Here is a 14,105-nt window from a genome sequence, read left to right on the forward strand (position 1 = left end):
TTGGATTTGTGACCACTCAAGTGATAATAGTTTATTGATTCTCTCCATTTGTTGTTGTAATTGGAATATGGGAATCTCGTTTGTGACGAGGAGCACTAGTATGCTTTCTTTCCATACTCTCAATACTAACCAGTCGGAATCAGTTTGCCAATTAAGTCAAGTCAAGTTTGCATGTCTGCCAGTCCGTCTAACGAAGCCAGTCCACATCTACTTGTTTGCAAATCCATGTCGTATACTGCCATGAGTTTGACGAGGTATTGGAAAATATTAGTATTTTATGATTATTTGGGTTTGCTTGTTAATTTAGTATGTGGGCTTAGTCCATCCGAAATTGGGTGTTAGATTCCACATCGCCCAGGAGAATGGATCATTTATGCATTATATGTACATGATTATCTCTTCCTAGCACGAGACCTTTTGGGAGCTCATTGGCTTCGGGTTCAATCGGAACTCAGAAGTTAAGTGAGTTCGCGCTAAAGTAATCCCATGATAGGTGACCCACTGGAAAGTTACTCGTAAGTTCCTAGAAACAAAACCGTGAGGGCGTGGTCGGGGCCCAAAGCGGACAATATTGTGCTACAGTGGAGTTGAGCCCGGGATGTGGTGGAGTTCAGGTTGGGATGTGACATTGGGTTTCTAGGTTTTTCTCTCTATAAATATAGCTTATAGTTTATTATGAAGATATATTAGTCACGATGTAGCCTCTTGGGATTTTGTAGTCGTTTTGGCATTCTCGTTTGTTTAATAATATTCTTATTATTTTGTCGCACACTCTGATATTCAATTTTGATATCTCCTATTGTACAATAATTAATATGTAAATGGGGAAATCAAGCAAATAATGAATTACAAATTGTATAATGTGGTTTTTTGAACAATAGCGCCTCTTGATTACATTTATCTTTTAAAAAAGAACGAGCGTGTTGTTAAAAAAAGAAGTCATGTTCTCTATGAAAATAAAAACATTGAAGTTGACTTCATTTCCAATAGGAATAGTTACAAATAACAAAAGAAAAAAAGAAAAAAAAACATTAAAATTCCTTTGGTAAATCAAAATATATACAAAATCCTCATGCTGAGGAGGAAAAAACTACACAGTAAACAACCAATGCTTCCGCCTCTTTACTTACTCTTTTAGGAAAACTCTCTCTTCACTCCTCCACAGCAAGAGGAACAGACGCCGCGAGCTTGCGGAACTTGAGGGCGTAAAACATCTCCAGATAGCGGCGGTTCTCCAGGCGATCAAGGTTCGAAACATCTTTCCAGAAGCCATAAACTCCTGTGAGTGTCAAGAGCCTCTCAGAGTAGATTTGCCATGTGTACCTAAACAAAAACAGAGCAGAAATGTAAGATAACTTGCAAGCCAAGCAAAACAATTTGCTGCAAAAAAATGGATTTGATTTTGCTTACTTCTCGTAAATGCGCTGCAAGCCACCTTGAGAAATCTTGTCCCAGTGGCTAGGATCAGCCTTGCTCTTCTCAAAGAAATCAACAAGGATCTCAGCAGCCTGATCGCCCTGGTACGGATCAATGTGGTAGCCCGATTTTCCGTTGACAATAATCTCAGCCGGGCCACCCTTGCAAGTGGCAAATGTGGGCAGTCCACAAGTCATAGCCTCAATGACAGTCAAGCCAAAAGCTTCATACACAGCAGGCTGCACAAAGGCTCCCCTGGTGTCACAAATGTAGCGGTAGAGTTCACCATTCCTCACACGGTTCATCTGGGATGAAATCCATCTTAACTGCCCGTTCAGCTTGTAGGTGTCGATCAGCTCATACATTTTCTTCAACTCAGCCTTCTCCTCATTGTCCTTGGACTCGTTGCGGCGATCACCCGCAACCACAACAAGGTTAACCAACTCTCTAAGCTTGGCATTCTTACCATACCACTCGACAAGCCCAGTGATGTTCTTCACACGATCCAGCCTTGCCATTGTGAAGATGATTGGCTTGTTCCTGTCCTTCAACACACATCTGATCGGAAAACAATATAAATGCGTTAGCACAAATTCAATCACACGATGTATTGAGCAAAATATAAATGGGAAAAAAATAACTTACACTTGTTCAATATTTTCGATTTGGCTGTAAAGGAGCTCTTCAATTTCAGGGTGGAAGTGGGTCAACCTCTTTTCTTTCTCAGAGTAAGGGAAGTAGACATTCATGTCAGCTCCTGGTGAAACAATGTTGAACTTACGATCGAAGACATCAATACCATGAACGACACGGTAGAGCCCAGGAAGGGTGAAGGCCGTGTGGCTCTCATACTGACCAACAGTGTCTTTGCTGCAAACATTCATAGAACGCAAAATTAGGATCCCAAAAGACAAGACGGTTGATACGAAAAGTCTAGGGCGAATGTATATGTTACCTTCCAGCAATCTCTTGGAAGGTACTGGTGATGATGAAATCAGTGTGGTTCATGGCGATAAGATCAGCTGTAAATTGGCATGAGAAGTGATAATTCTCATCCAATTTCTTCCAGTAAAGGTCAGAATCAGGGTATTTTGACTTCTCCAGAGCATGGGCAATGGTGCACTGAAAGACAGCGAAAACCGAACAATAAACTTAGCTACTAAGATGTAAAAGGCATCAAAAGGGCGTAACCAATTATAACTAAATGGAAATCACAAACCTGTGTAACACCCAAGTTGTGTGCCATCAGTGAGGCCACAATATTGCCATCACTGTAGTTTCCAATGATAAGATCAGGCTTGCCCTGCATTTCCTTGGAAAGTTCCTTAATCGCATCCTAATAACACGAAAATCAGCAAGTCTGAGAACCAAATACAAGCAAAAATTGGAACATATGGAAACTGATAGTATTAACAAAGAAGTTCACCTCGGCATATGTCTCTAGGTAGGGCCAGACTTCGAATCTTGAAATCCATCTGCGGACAATGGCGCCCTTCTCATCTCTGAAAGGAACACGAAGAATATCTGAATGCTCACACCCGTAAACTTTCTCAAGACGATCACCACATGTGGTTCCAACAGCATCAGGAAGAAGCCTTGTTAGCTGTGTTTGAAACATAATCAAAGCATCAGAATGGAGGGCATAAAATGGAATCACCAAATAGCATAAATTCTGGAGCTACAAAATTTCAGATAGAAGTTAAAACTCACAATTATAATGCGGGGACTGATATCGAGCCCCTGCTGCTTAATGCGCTTAAGCATCTCAGACTCCAAAGCACGAACTTGATCCAAGATATAGACAACCTGGCCACCAGTGTCAGGGAACCCCAAGACATGGTCTTGGGCAAAATAGCCATGGGGCGAAAGGATCACAACATTAAAGACCATGGGGATCTGGCCAAGGAATTTCTCAAGAGTAAAGGGATTGGGTGCCTCAAGAAGGTCCAACAGAAGTTGGATCATCTCAAGCACGCGCTCAGCAGTGTCACCCCAACCCCTCTCCAAACCGATGGCTTGCAACTTGGGCTCAAACTCCTTGTAAGGAGTTCTGGGGACAATTGAAGAGAGGAAATCCTCTGCCTTCCTCAGAACACGTTGCAGCTCATTCACATTCTTAATTCTGTTATTCAGCATCATGTTCTGCACGAAAAAGCCGATCAAATTAAATCGAGAGATCAGCAAAAGAGTAATAATTTCATTCGATTTCAAACAAAGATGGTAAGGTTGCAAATGAAAGAAAATCATACCCTGCCCTCATAGCAGTGAACTCGGAGAAACTCGAGCAAAGGGTGCAGGCTCTCCTTGTCATGGAAGAGCTTAGCAGAAAGGTGACGATTGAGGAACTGAACGCCGTTTCCAATGGACTTGGAAAGAGTTGGGCGGGGGAAAGATGCATTGAACGGTTGAAAGTCCAACTCAAGCACAAAGTTGCCATTGGAACTGCAGTTGAAACCAGCAGAAATTATTAAATCGCAAACAAAGTAACAAATGCGATATTCTAAAATACTCAAATCTATGAAAAGTAACAAAAAATTAAGAATCGAATCAAAACTTCAGAAATCAAACCATAAAAAGATCCAAAATCTACCTTCCATCAACAAGTTCCTCCTTGAATTGCAAGTACTCAGCCACACACAGCTCCTCGAGAGCGAGAGCATGGACATTCACACGAATGTACTCCCAAACACCGGGCCTTGGGCGGACAGCAAGAGCCACCCATGGGGGCAAAACGATAGCTTCCTACATTAGAAAAAAAACATCCACACAAACAATTCAGAAAACGCCTAAAAAAAACACAGAAACAATTGACTATAAAATATAAGTACGATAAAAAATGTTTACCTGGGTGTGCTTCAAAACTTCACCAAAAGCCCCATCCAACAGCTTCTGCCTGTTGTTTTCAGGAATCGCTTCGAACTCGGCAAGAAGCTGATGGGGTTGCAGAAACCCCTTCCCCTTGCTCTCAATCCTAAAACCCCAAAAACCATTTTAGTGATTCAACCAAAAAAAAAACCTTAAAAATGCAAAAGACAACTACTTTTTGCATGTTTTGGAACATTTGACAGAAACCCATCTGTGATCACAACATGGTACCTAGAAAGCAGGGCCAGAAAATCATTGCGTTGAGTAGAGAGGGTTTCGTCCAGCCTCTCCCGGAGGCTCTGGACGCGGGTCAGCACACGTTCCGCCATTGACAGCAGACAACCTTAGAATCTGCAATAAGAAGAAAAAGAACCATACGCATGCAAGTTATCCATCAAAGTCAACGATTCAGACCTTTAATGAGACTAAACCAACAAATCAAACAGATGAACAGGTTTTTTATATTAAACAAAAATATAAGCAGAGCAAAAACGCCATCAAATAAATAAACCCAAATTTCAGAAGCCATTGATGTATGTGATTATGTAATAAAATCCAAGAAAAAACACCGTTTGGCCTAAAGAGAGATTAATTACCCAAGACCCAGAAAAATAGAAAAAGTAAAATATGGGGAAAAGAAAAGGAGTACCTACTACCTAGGTAAAAAAATGGTGAAAGAAAGCCTTGGACAAAATGCCATTTCACTTTTGACCGTTGTTAATTTCTTGAAAAAAGTAAACAAAACAGGGGTATTTTAGTAATTTGAGCGTTCGAATCAGACATGTTAAAGATTTTTTACTGCGGTTGCAGGCATTATAAATGTGGAAAGAAACTTGCTCTTCAAAATTTGCCTTTTCTATTGGCCTTGCTCTCCAAGAAGAAATCCGATTAATTAGATTTTTTTTCATCATCTTTTAGGGCAAGAAAATTTGGGAATTTGCGATTGGTGAAGGTGCTTGGTGATGATTCAAAAGTTGGACTTTCGGATACGTGTAGAGCTTTGTAGGTGATCCCTATAAAATTTGATGTGATAAACCCTAAAATTGAGGGTTTAGTGTAACCCAATCTTTGGTATTGTAAATATTTTAAGGCTGTTAGTGTGTATATAGACACACAAGTATATATACACGCTAAACATTCAATTGAAACATAGGGATCAAACATTGTGGTTAAGAACAATTTACTCATGCACTCGAAACTCTTGGATAAATATAGAATCAATCAAACAATGTGCATAAACTTTTTCTAATGGTAAAGGCTAGCTATCACTACCTTAAAATCCAACGAAGAATTACTGCCGACGAATGTTCTTGACCAATAGAGTAACAAATCGACGAATAAATCGAAGCACTAATGGACGGAGAGCTTCAATATACAGAACGCAGAGAATGATAGAAATGAAGAGATAATGAATACGAATGGAATGGAGAAGAAGAAATGCTAGAACAGCCTTTTATACATGGCGGATGGAGAAAAGGAAAGAGAAAGCTGACATGTCTTTTGCCCCTAAAACTTCACCTTCCTTGGTGGTCACTGCTGGGTAATGCTGCTAATTGACTTTATCATTAGTTTAATTTAATCTTTTTAAATTACAAAACAAAACCACTGGTTACTGCGGCTTTCATTTCCTGTGGTTTCGTTCTCGTTTATTAAAAACCGCTTTACTTTTGTCTGGTATACGAGTCTGACGTGTCCATGACTCCCAACTTTTTATTTTTTACTCGCTTTCTTTAGAAAAATGTTATGTTTAAGATTTTTTGTGAAGTTTCTGTCACTTCACATTTTTGGTACAATATTTATAATATTGATAAAGGAATTAATGTTAACTATTGGGTGTTAAAGAGTTCATAAAAATTCCCATTTTAAAGAGATATTTTTCAGTGTGCTCCGAATACAGGATGATACACTTGTCATTATGCAAATAGTGCAATATGTGTGTTAAAAATTTGATAACTTAAAAAATAAAATTTCTCACAACTTATATGAAAACACGTGATGTACAACATGTGTTCCGATCACAAAGAAAAATTTCTTTACTTTGAGAGAGTCTCCTTTGCATTTCTCTTTTACGTATTGACTTTTTTTTATTATTATTATTAAGAAAATGACTAACTAGTGGCTTGTTTATGAAAATTTACCTTTTTGTGAGTCGAAAAGACTTTCAAAGATATTTCAATATCTTCTTAATCGTCATGGTGCGTTTTACCAATATTAGCAACTTATCCGCTTTCTTCTTCAAACTCCTTTTTTCTACTGATTTATTATTTGATTGTTTCTGTAGTTTATAGTTTGTGGGGCCTTTTACCATCATATGTTATTGTCCTGTACCTTATAATTTTAATTAATCAGATTCAACTTATTTTTTTTGTAATATTTAACATGCGCATGCATACTCCCATCCAATTAGCTGCCTGGTTTTTTATGAGTCCTGTTTTCTTTGACTCGACGCTCGAAGGAGCAGGTATTGAGTATTGACCTATAATTTAATTTTTAGAAAACAATGTTCATCATTAAATTATTTAGATTCGATCTTCACCGTACATTTTATGAACTGTGCACCAGTTGCGGGGCCGGGGACACGTCACTGTGTCGGAAAACGAAAACAAATGTCTAAATCTTCTTTCTTGGGATGACGTGGCAATTTCTGATTGCATAAAAGAACGAGTGCAGAATCTGCAGAGTGCAGAATCTGCAGACTGCAGAGGCTAAGAGAGAATCTGATCTCCACGACGAGAGACCAGAATTATGGGGCGTCAGCGAGGCAGGGAATTGGAATCTGCTGCATGAGGGCGGCCAGAATTTTGGAAATAATGTGGTCCGTGAGTGTGTCACACCAAACTGGCCAATAACTTTTCCAGGAAAAATATTTCTGGATGTCTGATGTGGCAAATACCACCGACGTCGTAGGTTTTTAGCGTAAATCTGTGTTGGTTTTTGGTGTTTAATTCGGTAAGTAAACATATACATGTATTAATTATGTTAAATCGAAACTGATAATCTAGCTAACATGTGGAAGAGCAAGTTAGTTCAAAACCCATCGGCCGTTTTAGTGGGTTAACGATGATTTTTTTGTATGCGACTCTTTATTAATTTTCTATCACTTTACAGTTTATTGTCAATTCTCATGTTAATATTATATAACATTATGCAAAAACATATGAGATGACATAAAATCTATAGAGAGTCGCACTTTTAAGATAGTCTAATTAGTATTTCTCTAGTAAAACTAGTGTTTCATGTGTTATAGTTGACTATTTAGGGTTTTTGAACTTTTGATGATACAATTTGTGTACCCTATTCAATTGCTCTTTGACCAATAAATTGAAAAGCGTTTTGAAAAGCATTTGCACAAAAGCGTGAAGTGATTCAATTTCAACTATTGAGTAATTGTTAAAACTACATCACGCGCTATACTAATTTATTTCAAACAATAATTATAACACAATATTGTACACATATGGTTCCACATAATGGTCATGAAAGTTTTCAACCAATGATTATGAAGATTAGACGTGATTAGTTTCTCATAATCTTGAATTTTTTTTTTTCGAGAACTACCGTATATATATGGCGATAAAACACACAAGGATATAACTCCATGCATCAGTCAGACCATATATCCTATATATATCTGATTCAACCCCTTATGTATTGCCAATATATGATAGTCCCTACAAAAGAAGTTCTCCATATTTTGAGACCATACGTTGCCATATTGTTTGGAACCATTCCAATTTTGGCAACAAGTTGTTTTTTTTTTTTTTGTTGCTATTACAGAATTGTCATCAAGAACTTTTTCCTACTCGATGTCAACTTTATCAGTTTGGCTGCCACAAAATGTAATTTTATCTATTTAAAAGTATATTTCTATCAAAATCCTAGTTGCCATAAAGACCTGCACGGCTAACAAGCTCAAAACAGTGTATTGCATGTGTACGTGCGTACATAGGCGGAAATATTTTTAATCATCACTCTAAAGTGATAGTGATGTTCATTATTGTTAAATGAGTTTGATTTACTACATAAATATCGAAACTTAAAGTAATCTAACAGTTATTCATAAAGTAGTGAATATCATCACCGCTTTAGGGTGAGCAAAAATACACTCGTATATAGGCCATAGCATCATATGTTTCCTTACCGCTCACGTTAATTTTAATTTGCAATTTTTGTTCTCTTTCACTCATCAAGTAATTATTCACATCAAAGATTGCAAGGAAATTGGAATTCGATTTGCTGCTTTGTTTTTTAAACCAATGGATAAGGAATTTTGGGCCATAATTGAATTATATATGGTGCCACAGAGTAGTTGTAACTATAGATTTGATGTATGAGTAGTTTGCTTTGTTATCATTTGTTAAAGTTGGAGCATCCAACTCGGAATTAAAAAAACCTAATCTAAAACAACATAGTTAAAGCATCCAACCCAAATTGAATATCATTTGGGTTAGAGTTGAATTATGGCATGATCCGGAATAAAAATAATTAGGACGGTTGACTTTAGAGCAAACCACTTGACTTAGGGTTGACTTGTGGCCCTTCACAAAAGTGTTGAAATAAATGTACGTATTTGCAGGTGTTTTGATTCGTCTTACCCATGTATTAGGGGAAGTTCGGTTGAAATTTTGGTAGTTTTTAAAATTTAATAATTTTAGTTATGAGTTCATGCTTATTATGGCTTCATCAACTATTTGAGTAATGGTCATCACGTCTCGATTTTGATGCCCATTAGACACTGGAGTTGGGGTGTGTCAATAGAACCCAAATTTGAGTTTAGCCGTAGGCATCCCAACATAGTTGGGTACAGCTCGAACAAAAAACAAGCGGAAAATTGGCTTGCTTCGAGATTGGAGCAGCCTAGAGAAATCGGGGTGCTGTCCATGTAACCCAACGTGAGACAGCCCAACAAAAACAGCTTCAGGCTGCAGGAAAAAAATGGTTTTTGCTCTAACCATTTAACGAGGGCATTCTTATCTTTCTTGAGAAAAAATTCACATGTTTTCTCTAATTTTTGAGATATTATGGCCACATTTTTCTTCAACTCCGTTAGAACTTCTGTCAAAATGAGTCATGTGTCACACACGTGAAGTTCAACCAAAGGACAAATACGAAAAATCAAATGAGAAAAATTGCAACGATGATCCCTCAACTTTAACTTATTTGGAGAAATGATTCTTCAACTTTAACCCAATTGAAGCAATGGTTCTTCAACTTTAACCGAATTGTAGTAATAATCATTCCAACATGACTCATTTTGACGGAATTCTAACAGAGTTGACGAAAATGACCATGGTTACACTTTTTTATGAGTTAAGGAACCAATAATTATGGATTTTTGGTTGAGAAATCATTACTCTAATTAGATTAAAGTTGATAGACTATTATTACAATTTTCTCTAAACCATTACAACCCAAATTTTAGCAACAATACTTTCATACCCTTTGTAATGGCCGCTATTTTTTTATCTTTCTCCTCAAGTAACAATAAAATTGTCTGTCTTATATTTCTCTATACGTGACAAAAAAAAGAGGAAATGGTTCATATATATATATATATATATATATATATATATATATATATAGATCCTCTTTGACCCCGCCAAAAAAGTTTATTGGGTCCAATTCCAAAACATAACCAAAATCATGACCCATACATTAATCCACAACTTAACATTCACTTTCTTCTTCCCCACCTCTTACAGGAGAAGTAAATTGGCGGAATGGTCCATATATTGTAACTTGGTCCCTGAATTTAAAATCCATTACATATGACCCTTGAACTTGATAAAATGTGAAACATTTGTCCTCAAGTCTAACTCCGGTAATTTTCCATCTATTATGCTTACATAACATGCAATGGTATTTTGCTTACTTTGCCACATATAGCAAAAAGGACGAAAAAAATTAACGGAGTTAGACTTAAGGACCAGTGATCCATATTTTATCAGGTCCAGGGAACAAATGTTATAGATTTCTTGTTAACCATTGGGTGAGCCCTTAATATTTTCTACTTAGGGGCCACCTCAACATTCTTCTCGAGCGATTCGGATTTCATAACCGCAATCCATCCCACCATAGAGAAGATCGAATACAAAGGAGACTTCTTGGGCTCTTACTTCAATGTGGATTCAGTCCCATCCGCAAATAATTAGTTCTGCTTAATTTGAAAGCAAAATAAACGAAAGAAAGATCATTGATTTTATTGTCCAAGAAACATGTGACAGTGCTTGTTACTGTTCTACGAATGTTGACTTCAATTTCATAGCCGCAATACTGCAGAATTATGTTTCCGACTACTATTTTTCATAAGAAATCCCGACACTTCGCTTGATTTGTTTACATATTACAATTCCTTCTAAGTAGTAATAAAAAGGTGGCAGTATGCAAACATACCTTCAGTAAGATTGCAGCAAAAGTTGGAGTAGCACACTAGATCTGTGCTTCTACTTGTATGGGGCAAACAAGACTGTTGAATGTAGTTTTGTATCGTGCGTTCATGCGCTGACAGAATTAGAGGATTCCAAATATACTTTCATTGGACATTATATACTTGTAAAAGTGCGACAAGGGAAATGGAAGACAACATACCACGCCCTCATCTGGGTTTTCCAGATTGATATTTGGATGTATCCACCCAGTTCGCATCGCCTACCCAAAAAGAAGATAATATGTCAAGAACTACACTTCAAGCCAAACAAAGAAGTACTGTATTTGGTCTTTACGTATAACGTCTAAGAGTTGTACAGTTTTTCCAAGTCGAAGATCTCATCGAACATGGAAATATAGGAACTAAGAAAACAGATGATGCATGTTATGTATTGTGGTTACCTCAGGATTCTGGCCAAACAATGAATGAGAGCATTATACTCCCTGAGATCTCCGGCCGGCGTGGAGGTAGCATGTGCATTAATGTAATTAACATCTTCCCTAGACACCCCAGACTGTTCTAAAGCCTTTTCAATGCAGAGGATAACCCCGGCTCCTGTTTCCAAGTACATTAATAAAAAACACAATATTGCATAGTAAGATAGAAAGGAATGGTTAGAAAACGTGTTTGTGAGACTATAGGGGTAGCAGCAAGTTCAAGAAACGCAACAGAAAGCATGATCCCTACAGACTTTGGACCTACAGCCTTACAGACGATGTGATCCTACACAGAAAGAGCGGAGGGATATCCAGACACCGTAATGCCATTGCCAAGATCATAGATTTAGAAAGTACCTTACCATGTTCTAACTCTTCTAGAGGCAAAACGCCATCTCCTTCTCCCCTAGCAAATCCATCATGATTCTGTCCAATAACAAAAAACATGATTTCGTTAAAAACAGCACCTGTTAAACGTTTCAAACTTATTCATTCGCAATGCAATAACTTTGCACTTGTTAAACGTTTCTAAAATTAAGAAACTCAACTCTCAAGCTCAATAGATATGACTAGGTTTAGATATAAATTACGAACATATCATTTCAAAAAAGCTTACCAGATTCTATCACAAATTTACATTGAGACAACCAATATATGACATGCCTTTCAATAATTCTTGTTCTTAACAATATTTACAGAAGTTTCATCATATAACCAATCACAGTGGAAATAAAAGAATAAATGAATCTAGCATAGTTATTGGTCGCATTACACTATCCCAAGGGCGTGATGCTTTGGTTGTTTCTTTGTGACAGTGCTCTGCATGCCACAAAGCCTCCCAATCCTCCAGTAATTGCATAAGAACAAGATTATTGTACGTGAAACTCTGAGTAAAACCAAGAGGTATCATCCCTGAATCTGAACCACCACAGAGCATAAGGTCCTGCGTAAGATTTCAACAAATTACTTCACGTTGTAGGAATACTTACTGCATTGGCTTTAATGATATGATTTTCCGAATTCAAAGTACAGAAGCTGCTTGTAGCGCAAGCAGTAGAGGTTGAATAGTTTGGGACCATCCAACCCTGCAAGTGTAAGAGTAAATATCAGCAGTGTTTACAAGATGTTTTACTACAGGAGAGAGATACTGATACACTGTCTTAAATTAATAGATAAAGAACATAAACAAGTGCAGTTCTGAAAATCAGCAGTGCTTCATTGAAAGACCAAATGGTCGAAGAAATATACACAAAAGAGAGATCAGGAGGTTCTTCAGACCAAGAACAAAAACCATTACAAAGAAGTGTCGAGCGGGCGATGACAACTCTAGTGATCTGGTCTAGCAATGCCCTTGCATCCTCAACAATAGGGCCAACTGGCGAGAGGTTGAGGGATTGGTCCTACAAAGCTAAGACAATCTGGAGAGAATCGCTCTCCTGAATAAGATTTTGATAACCCGCGTTGATCGCCAAAATGAGGCCTTCTCTAACCCCTGGAGAAAGATGAACAACAAATTCACAGTCCTACTAAGTTCATAAACATATAAACATGATGGAGCTCCAGCATTAGTCCCACACTTTAAAATTTGCAATCACACAATGGTCACCAAATCTTTATACACCAAAACAACACAAAATATATTTCATAGAACTTCACTAGTTTTGAATCATTTCAAAGAGAGACAAAAGTTCAAACCTCAAGAAACCTAGCCCAAAAAACAAGCAAACCAAAATTTAAAATTCCAACCATGGCCTCAATAGACTTGCTAGTTAACCAGGTGAAAACTATAAAGTGACATTATCTATAAAAACTTCAAACTGATTTTAGATCCGTAAAAATTAATTTCTGCATTTTTGAACGATCATTTTCACAATTCATGCACTTCTGGAAGATTACTTTCAAATTTTCTTTGCACTTCTGTAAGGTCAGTTTCAAAATTTCTATCAGATCAATTTTAAATTCCAACACTTTGAAAAGATCAGTTTCGAAATTTTCAATACTAGTAGAGATAATGATGTAGGAGGAGGAATAGGGAGAAGTACGAAGAGAGAAGAGAAAGAAAAATACAAAAAAGAAGGTGGAGAGAGAGAGAGAGAGAGAGAGAGAGAGAGAGAGAGAGAGAGACATGGGTAGAAAGCAGAAGGATGAGAGAGAGAAATGGACCAAGAAGAAAAAACAAGGACATAAAACTAAAATGTATAAATAAGAATAGGAAAGAACTTGGCTGCTAAATTTTTAGCAGCCAAGTAGTGTTCATAAGAATATAGAGACATTACAGCAAAATTGTGAATCGGAAAGCAATTAAAAAATAATCATGATATCACATGTCACGTGAATAAGTTTAATCTCTCTCAAATAAATAATAAAACTTAGTCTCTCTCAAAAAATATAATGTAATCTTTTATTACAAAATAAAATCATGACAATGATGTAATTTTGAATAAACGAAATTTTTACGTTTTCTTTTTTTTCTTCACCCACCCACATTAACCCAACATATCTCTAACTTTTTAGGGAATTGTTATTAACATTCTAAAAATCTTATTTTGCACTTTAAATTTTTTATAATTAGAAAGAAAATTACACATGTGAGGAATGTAGAATGAGATTTTTGGAATGCTAAAATTCGATAGGCAGAGGACTCTGTTAGGGTTTTGGTCTGTTGAGATCCGAGGTAATTTTGAATCATTTCTTATGATTGGATTGAATTGTTTTGATTCGCTTGTTATTATTATTATTTTTTCATTTTTCTGAATTTTTATTTATTTATTTCGTTTTCGAAGAACTGATTGGATTGATTTCAGGAATACTTTGTATTTCTATGATTTCAGATATTTGAGGCTGCGATTTCGAATATTTGAGCTTCGAGTTCAGAGGTTTGAGACCTGCGATTTTGAATATTGGAGGCTACGATTTCATAATTTTGAGGCTGCGATTTCTGGTTGTTAATACGTAAGTCA

The 14,105-nt window shown here is 36.9% G+C and overlaps 1 protein-coding gene and 1 long non-coding RNA gene across 3 annotated transcripts; both read right to left on the reverse strand.

Annotated features, from left to right (window-relative positions):
* Window positions 1-984: 984 nt before the first annotated feature.
* Window positions 985-4,996, reverse strand: LOC137747581 (sucrose synthase-like). The gene is made up of 11 exons (XM_068487713.1): window positions 4,513-4,996; window positions 4,261-4,387; window positions 4,007-4,158; window positions 3,666-3,858; window positions 3,127-3,558; window positions 2,843-3,019; window positions 2,636-2,752; window positions 2,372-2,538; window positions 2,062-2,286; window positions 1,411-1,974; window positions 985-1,323 (listed from the first exon to the last, which is right to left on the reverse strand). The coding sequence occupies exons 1-11, from the start codon at window positions 4,608-4,610 to the stop codon at window positions 1,152-1,154; spliced, it is 2,424 nt and encodes an 807-aa protein (XP_068343814.1). The 5' UTR covers window positions 4,611-4,996; the 3' UTR covers window positions 985-1,151.
* A 4,863-nt stretch (window positions 4,997-9,859) lies between these two features.
* Window positions 9,860-13,253, reverse strand: LOC137748851 (uncharacterized). Of its 2 annotated transcripts, XR_011070123.1 has the most exons (4): window positions 11,918-13,253; window positions 11,110-11,571; window positions 10,675-10,929; window positions 9,860-10,435 (listed from the first exon to the last, which is right to left on the reverse strand). It is a non-coding gene; the product is annotated as an uncharacterized lncRNA (long non-coding RNA). The 2 variants fall into 2 exon arrangements; XR_011070124.1 differs by lacking the exon at window positions 9,860-10,435 and having other exon boundaries at window positions 10,463-10,929.
* Window positions 13,254-14,105: the final 852 nt, after the last annotated feature.

This window comes from Pyrus communis, chromosome 10, assembly GCF_963583255.1.
Source record: "Pyrus communis chromosome 10, drPyrComm1.1, whole genome shotgun sequence".
In the NCBI taxonomy this organism is placed as follows: domain Eukaryota; kingdom Viridiplantae; phylum Streptophyta; class Magnoliopsida; order Rosales; family Rosaceae; genus Pyrus; species Pyrus communis.

Coding starts and splice junctions, on each gene's coding strand:
- LOC137747581 (XM_068487713.1), bottom strand. CDS start 4,610: ATGGCGGAACGTGTGCTGACCCGCGTCCAGAGCCTCCGGGAGAGGCTG. Junction 3,859..4,006: donor GAGGAACTTGTTGATGGAAG/GTAGATTTTGGA, acceptor TTTCAACTGCAG/TTCCAATGGCAACTTTGTGC. Junction 1,975..2,061: donor ATCGAAAATATTGAACAAGT/GTAAGTTATTTT, acceptor TTTTCCGATCAG/ATGTGTGTTGAAGGACAGGA.